Consider the following 15,735-nt stretch of genomic DNA (forward strand, 5'->3'; position numbering starts at 1 on the left):
GGGTCAAGCAGCTGGGAAAATATAATTTTGGCCTTAATAGGGGAGTTCTAACTTTAAGTCTACAAATATAGTTTAATTATTTAAAAACTCTGGTCCCAATGTTCACTCTCCCAGCGTTAGACAGTCTAGTTATGGAGTTAAAATAGGTGGTTCCTTGGGATTAGGAAAAAGACAAGTATATGCACTTAACTGCTCATGATATCAGGTCAGCACTAGAGCTTTTGGGGATTCAGGGTATTTGGAAGAAGCCGTGCAACAAGTAGCCACTGGCTCTGGAGAAGACGGTGATGGAAGCTGCCATAGAGAGGAAGCCTTTTTCTGGTATGCTATGCTAGCACGGGGAGGTGAAGAGCCAATGGAAGGCAGAAACCCCATTACCTTTGCTTTCGTGGAATACTAGGGAGGATCAAACGAGCCTTTAATTGGGAGTTTAATCCTCAACAATGGTAGATATGTCTGGGAAGCATTAAAGTAAATTCTCACTAGCTTGCAAGCTTCAGGAAGTAGCTTCTACCACCTCATAGCTCTTTACTTAGAAGGTTGCCCAATTGCTACCTCAGCTACATGCCTCAGTTTCCCCTATTGTCTCCCACAGTCTCTTTACTTGCCCTGTACATCTTCTTGTTCAGATTTTTAAAAAGAAAATGAAATGAAATAGTATGTATTTAAAGAATTTAGCTAATTAAATGTGTGGTCCACTTAGTCTTTAGAAAGTGTGCAAGTATTGTTTAATATATATGGTGCTTCTAATAATTTCTGTAAATATGGTATTATTAGATCTTGAATAGTTATGCCTTATTGGAACACTCTTAAGAGTGGAACAATCAAATTCAACTCATGATTTTTAACTCACAACATTTTCCCTGAAGCATTCCATAAATTTTAGCATTGTCCATACTGTATACATTTATAAATTGCCAGGAAACTAAGTAAACTTATAAAGTACATCTGCAGAATAAATATATTTAAGCATTTACATAGTATTACAAACCTTCAAACAATTCAATGTAGAGATTTATACATATGCTTTATAAGTAGGAATATGAGAGACAGATGAATTAGTACATAAAGTTTTTATTTAAAGTTTTCCCCTTCCAAGCAAGCTTCATTTACACATTCTAACACTGTACAAAATTTACATCATCTGTGACTTATTTATTCACTTTTCACTTTCTAATAGTTTGTGTCTTTCTGAAATACAGAAAGCTTTGCTTATAGTTCTCATAAATGCTTTTATTTATTTTGGTTAGAAATAAAAAATAAATGAAGAACAAGTCTAAGGAAAGCAAATATCCTTGAATAAACTGGGATGTTCAGATGAAATGGTGACAGTTGATGATAAAACGTTCTGAAGCAGACCTTGTTCTCTTCGTGATATCAGCTGGGATTTTCCCACAAAGCATTGTAGCTTTTCTTTCTTATATATTCATATGTTTTCAAGGAAAAAGAAATGAAAGTTGATTGCACTGGATATATATTTATATATATTTTTACAACGGATCCTTTGGATCTGAACATACAAATAAATACAAAAACAACAAAGATTGCACTGTACTGTAGAAACGGCATTGGATTCCATCTCGACATTCTCTGCAGTGAAAGCTTATCACGAGGCAATTTTAATCTGTGGCTTCCCCATGGTGTTGTTTTGAATGACACATTTGTTGAGGGATTCAACATCTCTGGGTGATTTAAATAATATTTTAGGCTTTTATTTACTCCTAATGGATGTTTATCCAGCTCTGAAGAGGTTGAAAATCAAATTCGTGCCAGTTTTATTCTTTTGCTGGCCACACTGAGAGGATATCATACTCTCCTGACCTTCTGCTTCTAAATTTCTTAGGCTCCTAAAGACAACTTGGAATTGCTCATTTAAGTGAAACCAGGCATCTCTGGTGATTACAAACACATATGATGAGTCGGGGGAATAGTCAGGGTAAGACATGTGTTTTTCTAGAGCCAAATCTAGAGCCAATTCAAGAGCCAAGATGAGGAAGAGAGGGAAATATTTGTTAGGAGCTATAATTTGCTCCTGTGGCTCTTTTAAGTTGTATGTTTTAGGGACATGGAGACAGCTGGGACTGTACTTAAATTATCCTTTCTTTTTGTCCCTAAATTCCTGAAAGCAATCTCCCAGTTTTCATTGTGTAAGTTTGGGTCAGAGGTGTTGTCCAATAGAATCTCTTCAATATTTTATGACCGTCTGTCAGTCCTAACATTTGAAACAAATAACAGGTGTGTTCTCTACTTATTTATATACTGCAAAAAATGAGAAAGCCTCCGTGAACGGAATAGTGACAAAGTGTATTTTGTTGTTAATCTTTCAGTAAAATTAAGGACACAGAAACGATAACTCTGCCTAACCTAGAGCCTACAGGGCAGAAAGCAATTGCTGCAAGAGCCAACATCTTTCTCTTCTCTGAACCCATAAGATGCTGTAAGGGGCAGAAGGTATATGAAATAAAGTTATATAGAAATAAAAATGTTTCTCTTTAATCTTACATGGTTTTCTCTAACTGTGTTGCCTATGGAGTCTGTGAAGCAGCCACAGGTTCGGAATACAGAATCAAGTGGCGATTTCTGACTGCAGGGTAAGTATTTTAGTGGGTCCAATTCTGAATATTAATGAACACAACATCCCCAAAACTTCAACATAGATCACATGCAGGGAGACGACAATGCACAACACTGATCTTCGGTCTCTCTGGGGGCACTCTTCTGTATTTTATCTTTCCCTTTTTGAAAGCTAAGATCCACGTGAGGAGTTTTTGTAAAGCTGGGACAAGTTAAAACCAGTTTGAAATGGGAGTCTGTCACCACAGGAAGTTTGGTGTGATCCAAGTTACAGACATAGTATCTGTTCAAGAACAGGTCTTTTTTCTTTTGTAGTTACTTGGAAATCATTAGCAACCAAGGGTGAGTTTCGGCAGTTGTACCATTTGAATACATTGTTCCTAGAATAATAGTGATGTCACCTGTCCTTGTTTCCTAGAATGTGATACTGTTCATTCCAGGGTTTCCTGGTGTTATTTGTTGTAAGGTACACAGGCAGGCAGGATAACTGTTGCACAGGCTGGGCCTGCCAGTGGTTCTGCTACATCTCCTTCCAGTTCTGTCCAGGTACCTTTTTCTGGACAATAGCATATTGTAGATGACTTGTAGGCCCCCTGTAATGGCAAAGCAGGGCGCACTTAAGAAAGAATGTTCAGAGAAGTACAATGACAACCTTATTTATCACATTTACAGTGGAAAGAAAATACCAGTTCTCTGCTCCTGCTTAAAAACTCCAAATGAAAGCAGTGGATTTTAAACTGTTTTATTCCAAAGGAAAATTGGAGGTCGACAAGATTTCAAAATCTGTTTTTGTGTGTGTGTGACATAGAAATCAAGTACTTAGATCATCCTAGATGATCAACAAATTCCTTAAAATAATTGACCAAAAAATAGAAATTATCCACCTGGTTTAAGTTAAAAAAAATAAATAAACCTCACCTTAAATATTCAAATAATTGAAGTAAATTAGATTTTAGATTGTTGCCTCAACTTTTCCATTTTTATTTTATTACTGTAGAGAATTGGAGCTGGGGTGCAAAGCCAGTTTAAAATAAACTGGAAATGAAGGCTTGCCAACTTCTTCACACATTGATTTATTTTTTTTCTCAAGAGGCCACATGAGAAATAAAAATGTCTTTAATCTTGTTTCTTTTGTCAACCTCTGGGGCTAGTGCTTGTATAACATTTCCATTCCCAAACAAAAGCAGCTTTGTTTTTATCATAGGCAAAAAACCAAAGAAAATTCCCAACCAATCTAACATTTTCTGAAAGTGTACTCCTATAGTCTGGTTCCAAATATATATACTCTTGTAGCCAGCAATTTGCACCAATGAAAAAGCACATGTACAAATATCTAGTTATATATACCGCGGGTGCCAAAAAATGTATAGACATTGTAAGAAAGGAAAAAACTGTGTTAAAATTATGCTGATGGTAACCACTTTGAGCACCTCTTGTAATCGCAGAAGTGGTATTCATCTTTTGTTATCGGTGCATATTGAGTATTACGATTTCAATGTAGTTTTCCTTTCCTTTCTTACAATGTGTATACATTTTTTTTAGCACCCTCTCTATATATTTGCCCCCACATAACTAAGAACTTTTTAAAGCTCCCCCCAAACTTTACATAACTACCTTGTTTGATGCAAATGCAATAAAACTGATAATATTAAAACCCAAAATTAACCTTATAAACCAACACATATAAGTAGTTAAAATATAATAAGTTGTCATTTAAAAGGTGAGTATGTAGACCACTAGACTCTAGGTGTCTCATGATGTGATGCAGTTTGAAGTAGAGAGCCACCACCTCCAGTGTTCTTGCCAAAAATAAATAGATAACAAAAGAAATTTTAAAAAAGAGAAGAGCTGAACTTAATTCTGGCCTTATCTCTAACTTCCAGTCTGTAGGAAATATGGAGACAGGACTATTTTAAGTGACACCACAAGGAAGTAATTAGCTAATTTCAGAGTGTTGGGTATTCTATATAGTAACTGAGCTTACTTTTTCAACAAATCAAGGGTATGGAACAAGAAGTGGGGGAGAGGGGTAATTTTCCCATTTGCAGGAGATGTAAAAGAGATAACTAGTACAAGTCAGACTTGCTGGATCCTGTTTTGAACACATCAATTTGAAAAATACATTTTTTCCAAGTGAATAGGAAAAATTTAAATATGGATATAAAGGAATTATCGTTAATTTTGTTGGTTCTGATGATGATAGTGTGTTTACCTACATGAATGATTTTTTTAAAGATAAATACTGACACATTTAGAGTGAAATACTATGATGTCTAGAATTTGCTTCAAATTACTTTAGTAAAACATTTTTAAAGGAAGGATAAATGAAGTAAGTATGGCAAATGTTGATGGATGTTGAAGTTGGAAGATGTATAAATGAGGGCCCACTGTACTCTCAATTTTGGTGTATGTTTGGAAATTTTAATGAAAAAGGGGAGGGAATGAAACACAATCGCAAATTACAAATCCTAAATAAAATGGTGGGTATTGTACAATTAATTTCTATTTTTCATGTCTTCCTGGCTAGAAACTTTTCAGACTTTCCTGTTTGATTTCTTTTTTTTCTTTTCCTTTTTTTAATTTTTTTTTTTTTATTGGGGAACAGTGTGTTTCTCCAGGGTCCATCAGCTCCAAGCTGTTGTCCTTCAATCTAGTTGTCGTCCTTCAATCTAGGTGTGGAGGGCACAGCTCAGCTCCAAGTCCAGTCATTGTTTTTAATCTTTAGTTGCAGGGGGTGCAGCCCACCATCCCATGAGGGAATGGTTGAACCGGTTACCTTGTTGTTAAGAGCTTGTGCTCTAACCAACTGAGCCATCCGGCCTCTCCCTCTCCTTTTTGATTTCAACAGAACATTTGTAAAATCACTACAAGTCTGAGTTTTAGTTGGAAAGCCAGAATCACATAAGCATAGGGATGGAAAAGAAACAGAAACCTATCCCATTTTATGATACAGTTGCTCAGAGAGGAAGTCAGTTCTACAGCAACCATACTGATTCTATTTTATTACTTAAAGTAATTTACTGCTTGCATATAAGCGTGGTGCCCTTAAAAGGTACATATGTGGGTGATAACACATTTTGAGGGAAACAAAAAGCACAACAGAAAGGAGCAGGAGAAGTTCAATGTGGGCACATACCATACTCCAGCTGTAGCCTCCCACAAGGTAAATGCTGTCATCAAGCACTGCACAGCCAGGACCACTTCGACCCTCCAAAATGGGAGTTTGGAGAATATTCCACTGGTCACCTTTTGGGTCATAGCATTCCACGAGCATTACATCAAGGTGGGAGAAACCTAAGTGACATATCAAAATGGAATCACAAAAGAATAAACTCTCAGGGTCCCAATTTAAGGCTAGAACTTCCTTTAAAAAAAGGTCTAGAGCCAAGTAGGTCACTATGTATTTGAAGACACATTTTCTGGTGAAATTAGGAGATATGTCAGGAAGACCTAAAACAAACAAAAAAATCCAACTCTAGTGTTTCAAATTAATTCTAAGCAAGAATACCTAACTAGATGTCATTAGTAAAGATGTCATTCGTTGATTATACAGTGGTAGACCTTATTAAAAATGGTTTATTAAAACCTTGTTTAAAAGGTTTAAAATAATCATAGTTGAAGCAAGCATTTTATGGAGTACTTTCAATAAACTGGTTGTTTTCTACTAAATGCTTTATATAAATGAACTCATTTAATCCCCTCAATCATCCTATGAGATAGGTATACCATTTTATTCATTTTATAGATAAGGAAACTGAGGAACAGTGACAGTTAATGACTTGAGTAAGTCACATGGCCAGTAAGTAGATAGACTGAGATTCAAATCCAAGTGAACAGGCTTCAAAGTTTACCCTTTCACAGATTAAGCTATATTGCTTTTCTCAAACAAATATTTAACTCTCTCAAAGTGTTTTAATTAGTTAAAAATATGTTGTTCAGAATCTTTTACCTTTTAGACAGCCAACTATGTTTATAAACAGCTATGCTTATATAAACAGTTTCCATATCTACTAAGGATCAAGGTTTTGAGTAGGGGGATTAACGTTCACTGAAGGGCTTCTCCTCCAACTTCTGATAAAGGTATTCTTAGTGGCTGGAGCAGTCACTAGGTCACAGAGAACAGCTTAGGTTCCCAGACTCTATGGGATCCCTGCCTTTAATTTAGGGAATTCAAAATCCCTAGTGAGAGCTTCTTGGTCACTGAGCAAACCAAATTTGGTAGCTGACAATTACACTGCATATACTAAATTAACCAACAGACTGGACTCTTCAAATTAATTGAAAAGGTAGACCAAAACGTAGAATAATTTTCATTGTTAAAGAGGCAGACAGATTATTTCAGGCCACTAACTTTTTACATGAATCACATAGATTTGGGAACAATAGATCAATGTGTTTAATGCAACTCTGTGATATATTCCTTTCTATAACATTAAGATAACTGATGAAATTTTTGAAGTATATATACTTGGAATGAAGATTTGGGCAAATTCCTGGTTCTAAGCTTCTAGTGGCATCATATGAGGATGTATGTGCATTCTCTGTACCAAGCACATATATTTGTTGACTGTAATCCTTACAACCACCTAGGAAAGGATCATTATTTTGATTTTACAGACATGAGGTTAAATGTCTTGAGTAAGATTACGCAATTGTAAGTAAATAACTGGGATTCAAACCCAAGCTTAGGTGCAAAGTCCATACCCTTCCCTCTATGCCACAATACCTTCCTGAACCAACCTAATTTTGATGTGTGTGTGCTATTTTTCATTTAAGTTGTCATTTCCCATGTCTTCTCTGTCCAAGTGTAACCATAAATATAAAATTTTCTAAAATATTTAGGTACTCTTGTACAAAGAAATTAGTAGAAATCATATTTTAATGCAGAAAGCTACAAAGGTGATATAAAATGTATCGATGTAAAGGAATGGTGTATGGATTGAAATGAAGGAGCACCAGTGAAAGAGAAAAAGAATAAAAAGAGAAGACTTGCAGCAGTAAAGACAATCCTCTTTCACTGGGGAGAATTCTAAGATGAGCATCTAGACGGGGAAAATGACATTCCTGACTGACTATGAACTTGGAAATATTTACATAAAAATTGCACTTGTCCAGTCTTTATTATATTTAAGGGTAAATATGTATTAGGAAAAATAGAAAAAGTGTCTATGTCTAACCGATTTCTTAAGATGGATATCTAATTGAAAAATGAATGCACAGATGGGTCTTATCTACCATTCCCAGATGGCCTATTTCTCCTTTAGTTCAGTTTCAAAGTTCATGGAAGGTCAGAGCGTAAAGACATTTTAGAGACCAACTAGACCAGTTTCTTCATTTTCACATGAGGAAACTGAGGCCCAAAGCAGTTAATAACATTCTCAAAATCGTAGATCTCTCTGCTTTCCTGTCAAATTCAGTGTTACATACATGCACATACACTACAAAAAGTTGCAGTAACATACAAATATGGAGAAGAAAAGAAGCTAAAACATGGCTCTAAAAGTACTATGCTTTAAAACAGTTTTTTATTTAAAAAGGCAAATAGAAAAAAATTTAGAATCATAGTGGTTCTTAAAAGAGTTAATTCTAAATTTAGACATGAAATTCTCAGTGTTTTCTTTAAGAAAAGTCATGTATTAGCTTCTTTGTGCAGCTATGACATTACTACAGAAAATAATTTTCTGGAAAAAATCCATTACTATAACTTTGGTGATAAGGAATAATTTATTTTACTGAATTCATTGTTACAACAAATTGTTTGTGCTTTTTCAGTTATTAATGCTTTCATTTTTAATTTTCTGTAGACATCATTATTCATTTCCTTAATATGTGTGGTAACTTAAAAATAATCCTATCGGCAGAGGAGCCAAAATAAATGCCTGCCCAAGGGTACTGGTAATTTACACAGAGTAGATTTTATTTGGTCAACATGTTTTTTACTTGGTTAACTATGATTATCTAATGAGAAACCCCCTTAGCAAGAAACACGAGATGCAAATGTTATTGTGATTTAAAAAAAAAAAAAGACCTTTCAAATGATTTCCTCCAATCGCATACAAGCGATCATTCATTACAGCCAAAGTGTGGATCGCGCGTTTTGTGTTCATGTCTTGTTTTCGAGCCCAGACATCCATTACGGGGTCATAGCAATATAGCCATGGAACATATTCTCCGTTGTGTACACCCCCTGTGAATTAAACATATACATACAAGTCAAGAACGTGCCGTGGAACTGAACTTTGTAACAGAAAGTGGAGGAATGACTTGCCTGAAATGTATATTTTCCCATTGTGCACTGCTCCTGCATGAGCTGCCAGAGGCTGAGGCAAAGAGGACACGTATCGCCATTCATTTGTTTCTAGGTTATAACACTCCACGCTGGACAAATAGCCGGTTTCATTCCTTCCACCAATAACGTATAAATGTTTGTCCAACCGACATGCATAGAAACTGGCTCTTCTACAATGAAAATAACCCACCGTAAATCACAAAAGGAACCCAGTCAGTCAGGGGAAAGAGGTACATTCTGCTTCAGAAAGGGGTACAAACCTTTGGAAATTACACATATAGATAGCTATCTTCTAAATCTGAGACCTTATATAGTAATCATATGCATTGCCCATTATGGTTAACGTTTTTGATAGTAAAGTAACAGTAGAGGAGAAATTCACCAACTCTGTTTCAGCTCATTTTATCTTGCTTTTGATACACTGTTAAAGTGTTCACTAATGTTTGGGATATTTGGTACCCTGTAAAGATATCACAGCTCAGGAAGACAAAGTGAAAAATGAGGTAGATAATGTAACAATAATAAATTATCTTGACATTCACTTTCTTTATGGTCCTTCAAGGGTCATTGTTCCCAATTTATAAGAGAACTACATCATCAAAAATTTTCTTCAATCATCATTTTTTTCTCTCCTCCCCAGTACTACTGCAAATAGAGAAACTTTTGTGAACTGAATATAATGTTGAAATTTTGCTCTTATATAACCAATTATAGGAATTTTGTTTAGTAGCTTTTGGTGTTGATTCTTACAAAGCTATAGGATATATTTTAGTCTCTTTTCAAGAGAGGCTATTTATTAAATTACCCCACTATGCCATCAAAGGCAAAAGGCATGTTGAAAGGATTGGAGACATGGAGACCAATTCTGAGGTAGACCAAAATCTAGGAGTGGTTACTGAGGACCTAAAGTAGAGTTCTAGAGGAAGACATTGAAAGGAGTGGTGAAAAAATATTTTAAAGGAAGATATAAGACTTAATAACTAACAAGATATGAGACCTGAGGGAGAATAAATGTTCGAAGAGGACTCAAAAATTTGGAGTTAGGACGACTAGGTTGAAATCTTAAGCAATTCTTGACCCTGTGCTTCTTTTTTCTCATTGATGCTACTAGAATTATATATTCATAAGTATAACATATGGTCCAATACTGAAAAAGTACAGCTGTTAAGTGCCAAGACACTCAGAGAATATAATTTGTATTTGATGAATTAAAGGTCTTCATAAAAATTGATGACAATACTCTTGGTCAATGTCAATAGCAAGATGAGGAGTCCTAGAAGTTCTTATCAGATAAACCTATACGGTCTGGAGAGTTTCCAATTTGTGTTTACAAAGTGCTCAAACTTCTGGGAAGCAGCATAGAGCACCTTGATAAACAGTTTGGTCTCTGGAATCAGACTGCTTGGCTCTACGACTTAATGGGTATGTGGCCCTTGACACATCACTGAACCCCTCTCACTCTTAGGTTACTCATTGTAGCATGACAATGATGATGGTACCTTCTTCACAGGGTTGTTATCTGCAACTACACAGGTAAAGTGCTTCTCATAGTGTCTAGCCTTTTGTTCATGCTCAGGAACCATCAGTTAATATTGCCTGTATAAGAAGTTTTTAAAAATCAGCCATCAAGGTGTTTGCACATAAACCTTTCCTAATAATAGTTAAGTGGTGACTAAATTGTTTAATATGTATTTGGATAGTTTTTATTATCATCTAGGTATGGTATATGTTACAGATGGTGATGTATTCAGTTTTATTTTATTTTATTATTTACAGCTTTATTGAGGTACCATTGACAAATAAAATTGCAATATATTTAAAGTGCACAATGTGATGATTTAATCTCTGCATATATTGTGAAAGGATTCCCACCATAAAGTTAATTAACATGTCCGTCACCTGATATAATTATGCCCACTGGTTTTTTTTTTTTGGAGAGAATGCTTAAGATCTACTCTCAGCAAATTTCAAGCATACAGTATAGTATTATTAACTATAGTCACTGTGCTGTACATCTTCAGAATTTATTCATCTTACTACTAAAATTTTGTACCTTTTGAACAACCATTCCCTATTTCCCCCACCTCTATCCCTTGGCAACCACTATTCTATTCTCCCTGTCTTTAAGTTCAATACTTATTTTTTTTTTTTAGATTCCATATATAAATGCTATCATTTATACAGTGTTTGTCTTTCTCCATTTGGCTTATGTCACTTAGCATAATGACTTTTAGCATCATTCATATTGTCACAAATGGCAAGATGTCCTTCAATTCTATGGCTGAATATTATTCTATTGTATATACACACTATGTTTTTTTTAATCCACTTATCTGTTGAGAGACACTTAAGTTGTTCTCACATCTTGGCTATTGTAAATAATGTTACAATAAATATGGGAGTACAGACATCTCTCCAAGATATTGATTTTGTTTCCTTTGGACATATATGCAGAAGTGGGATTGCTGGATTATATAGGTCAATTATTTTTTACAGTCCTGAAATTGTTAGCATTATTGATAATTTTAGAATAGTGTTTTGGCTATGTTTGTTTTTTCTATATTTTCTTGATGCTTTTGAAAAAAATATGTGCTGTGGAAAGTTCAGAAGGATGATGAAGAACAACAATGAGGGAAAAAGGAGGAAGAAAAAAAGTAGGAGGGAGAATAAAGAGCAGGAAAGAAAGATTTCATAAAATAAGTGTTGGTAACCTGGGCCTATGTCTTCTGAGGGGTCCATGAAGTTCTTTGGAAATTGTAATAAAATTGTTATAAAATGTGTGTGTGTGTGTGTGTGTGTGTGTACACATATATATGTTTTGCAAGTGTGCATTTTTTGGAAGAATATGGAGAAAGGTTTGGAGGAAGATTTTAATCAGAATATCAAAAGAATGAAAACCTAGAAAAAAATTGGGATTTCCTGGTGTAGAGGAGTAAAAACTCATTGAAACATAAAATTAGATTTAAAAATAATTGCAAAAGTAAGTGCATATAGGTGGACTACTGGCTTCTTTCATTTCTCTAGCCAGATTTCAACTGCTGTCGTATTGAATATAATAAGTCAAGGTTATTTTACTAGTACCTTTACCTTCTCAGTTAAAATGTTTCATTGAAAAGATTAACACATGTCTAGAAAAATCCGTACGTAGAAATTTCTTTGTACCATTGACACAAGAGTAGGTCATTATCCTTCTTCCATAAGATTCTATGACAGGTCTTGGAGCCTCTGAAATAATTTACTAATTTCACTAAAAGGCCATTTTAAAATAACTTGTACTACGTGAGTTATAAAGTGCTGAGTTCTTCTATGCATTATGTATTAGTCTAGAAGAGAAAATGCCCATTAGTATGGGAATCTTCTATTTAAGTTTAGGGAGTGGAGAATAAAAGAAAGAGCTCTCTTTGGTAGTGTGAATTCCTTTTATCTAGTCTAAATTTCAGTTTTCTCACTTTTCCTGATCTGTCTCCTTCCTTCCTCACTGTGACACTGAGTCAGCCTTGCTCTTATTAGCTGAGGCGTTCTTAATTTGATGCTCTATGTGTACTCCTAGCTTTATCCACACAGTGTCACTGTTAGGATCTAAATTGGAAAAAAAAAAATCAGTAGGTTTCACTTCCTGACGAAAAGTCCTTTTTTTAGATAGAAAATTCTAATAGTGAAGATTCCGAGTCTCTGACTTTATTCCCTTGCATGCCCAAAGTGAGAATTCATGAAATACCTTATAGAAACACTGGTTAGTGGTCTGTCAGCAACTGTGCACATTTGCTCCAGGCTAAAATTTTTCCATACCAGGTCTCTCTTGGGAATGCTCCCTGCCCTGCCTCCCCATGTGAACAGCACACCTGGTTTAGGCTATTCTTGGAAAAGTAACTTGATTACTATTAAAGATCTCTTAATGGAATTATACTATTTGTATTTTAAATTGTTCATCTCTTCTCCCTACAGCACCTACCTTACCCCACCACCAGAGGCAATATTGAGAACACTGACGTAAGTTAAAAAAACTACCAGTACCGTCTACAAACATGCATTGAATCCTGCATATTGTCCAGGTCTTTACAAGTCCTTTCTTACCCTTAGGGTGGTCAGTTTACACCATAAAGCATGAGATTGAATTATTATAGCCTTATCTCAGCTTGAATTTTTGAACTTCATCATCAGCTTAAAAACAACAATAGATTTTTCAAACGGAATATTGTCTCGCCTGTTTCTTGTAAGGCTTCTAGAAACATACTTGTTAAATTTGGAAACATTTCTGATGCATTTGCTAGCTTTTCACTTACTGTGTGAAATATATGCTTTGTGTTTGCTCTCCAAACTGCTTTTTCTTTTTCGTTTTTTCCCCTAGACTATCTAGGGAGCAAAATTTACATACTTAATACCTAAGATGTCTATTTCTATAAAGCATTTAGTCACTGAGTCATTTCTATTGATTTGAGTTTTCATTTTTGCCCTCTTCTTCTTACTGAAGAGTCAAATCCTAAATCTGAAACCAAAATAACTCATCAGCATGACATTTAAATTTATATTTTTGTCTACTCATTTCCTTCAGTAAACTCACTGGTAGCAGGCATGCAATTCATGAGCTGACCCATGGTTGAGTAAGCCTAGAGGCCGTGTGCCCATTTCCCATCGGAAAAGGAAGGTATTCTTCACTTTTATTTACACTCTTTTGGAAGCTCTGATTAGGTAAGATATCCTAGCAATATGTCCAGCCAGCTCTGTAAGAATGGGTTACCCCAGATACGGCTTAGAGTATGTTTCTGTTATTCTCAGTTACTTTGGTAACTTCTGAGCAGTTTGCTGGCAGCAAATGGAAGGGGTGAGTTTGATTCATCACCTATACAATGCAAAATTAACTCAATTAAATGTGTAACAATTTTTTTTCCAGTTAAGAAAAGTGTCTCATATATTTTAGTTTTGTTTTTTTTTTTCCTTTTTACTTTAATTACCGATTAGATCACACTGGTAACTGATCGTACTTGCTATTTTGATTGGAAGTTCAGCAATAACAGAAAAATTTCCTTTTAAGTTATGGGTTGCTGCCTGGGTCAACCAGCCCAAAGGAGATATGGAGCTAGAAGATTGACTGGGCATTTGTGAGATCTGCCTTTTCCCATTCTGCTCTGTTAGGAGCTCTTTATTTGGTCTATCGAGTTGATTGTTCTAAATCTAAAAAAAAAAAAAAAAACTTCTCTTACTGGGGACCTGACATGATATACCATAATGACTTAGAAAGAAACGTTAAACAGTCCATCCTGTCAACGGTGGCTGCCGGGCGCCGACAGACCATGGCAGGTCTTTTTATCAGGTCAATGAGCTGCTAAAAATTGTCTAAGTAGGACCCTGCCATGATAGGGCATAGTGCCTCAGAGGAAGTCATTATAGAATATCAAGTAAACAATACACATTTAAAAAAAATTACTAATTAGGTTTTGCAGCAATACTTCTCATCCTTAGGGGCTCTACAGTGAGATAATTGACCGCAACATGAGTTATGCCTCCCAAACCCAAGGCATGAAGGTTAATTATCGCGGTGTACAGCCCCCAGCAAAGGGGACTGTGGTGATGAAGTGCTGACATTTCAAACATGTTATTGATGTTTCTTTTTAAAATACTTTTGAAGTCAAACTTTTTTGCATGGTTGTGATTAAAGGGTAAAGTGATGCAGCTACAATAACAGCAACTGGGAAATAACCCCAAAAAGAGAGGAATAAGGGGAAAGACACCAGGAGTGTTTTGTGTATCCATGGCAACCAACAGGAAGATTGAGAAGTTTGTCAGGATATTAATTGACTTAGAATAGTTTCTTGGGGTACCTTTCAATTAGACATTCCTAAAAGTAACTGTGGTCCTTTTAATACATTGTGCCTCATCATTTTCAGCATATAGTTTTTTGTCTCCTGAAAGAAAGTTTTAATATATTCATGGGGAATAGAAAGTTAGTGAGTTTCTTTATAGCGTAGATTCATATTGTCTTCCTGCAGTAATGTCCAGTTTTGAATGAATGGTATGATTGGAAAATTTCTTATTAACTTGGAATTTATGATTAAGGGTCTAATTTGATCTCAGTGCAATCTGATTGAATATTTTAAAACAAGGAAATGTTAAGGTGAAAAAGGGTCACGAAGGAAACAAGAAAAATAATTATTTCTTAGATAATTCAATCGAGAAGAGAAAATAGGTTGTAGATGATTGTTACTATTATATAGAAGAATTTGCTCAAGAGGATGTTGAGATATTATTTGAAAAGAACCAAGTATTCAAAAGTTAGCATGTGAATTTGCATATGCATATTAAGATATGGCCTCATGCCTAAGTAACAGCCAGGAGAGCCAAATATGTATAAATGTAGTTGTCATCTTGTCCTTTGGTGCTAGGAGAATTGGATGAGATAAATACTGTGTACATAAAAAATGAGAGGACACCTTGAATAACTGTGTTTTTAAGAAAAGCTAGCAAATGACTTTTTCTTGAATGTATGATGGAAAGATATTTGAGGAGGCAAATGTAAAGGGTTTGAGTCAGTGAGACTTGAAAACTTTAACATTGAAATTTCTGCATCAAAATGTACATCACTGTGAGAATGGTGTTTTATATTTCAATTGTAGGATTTAAGTATATCATAACCAAGGACAATGGGATAGCCAGTGAGATTGTAGCTCTGCTTGCCAAAAAACCAATGCAATGTAATAAAGGAAGAAATGTCATATACATTTTTTCTTTTTACATTAAGATAAAAAATTGATTTATTTGATTATTTTTCTCCATTGAGTTCATAAGGCAATTACTCTACATTGGCCAGGCCAAGTTTCGTATTTTGCCTCATCTCTCTTTCATTGGCTCTATTCAGCATACCTTATCATGGAAAA

General features: G+C 35.1%; 1 protein-coding gene across 1 annotated transcript in view; it reads right to left on the reverse strand.

Annotated features, from left to right (window-relative positions):
- Positions 1-1,094: 1,094 nt before the first annotated feature.
- KLHL14 (kelch like family member 14) overlaps positions 1,095-15,735 on the reverse strand; it is a 96,630-nt gene continuing 81,989 nt past the window's right edge. The window contains exons 5-8 of the mRNA XM_033135638.1: positions 8,843-9,033; positions 8,603-8,761; positions 5,711-5,868; positions 1,095-3,167 (exon numbers count right to left, since the gene is read on the reverse strand). Of these exons, the coding sequence (XP_032991529.1) occupies positions 3,027-3,167; positions 5,711-5,868; positions 8,603-8,761; positions 8,843-9,033 (649 nt within the window). The 3' untranslated portion in view covers positions 1,095-3,026. The remainder of the gene's footprint in view (positions 3,168-5,710; positions 5,869-8,602; positions 8,762-8,842; positions 9,034-15,735) is intronic.

This window comes from Rhinolophus ferrumequinum, chromosome 19 (assembly GCF_004115265.2).
Source record: "Rhinolophus ferrumequinum isolate MPI-CBG mRhiFer1 chromosome 19, mRhiFer1_v1.p, whole genome shotgun sequence".
Classification (NCBI taxonomy): Eukaryota; Metazoa; Chordata; class Mammalia; order Chiroptera; family Rhinolophidae; genus Rhinolophus; species Rhinolophus ferrumequinum.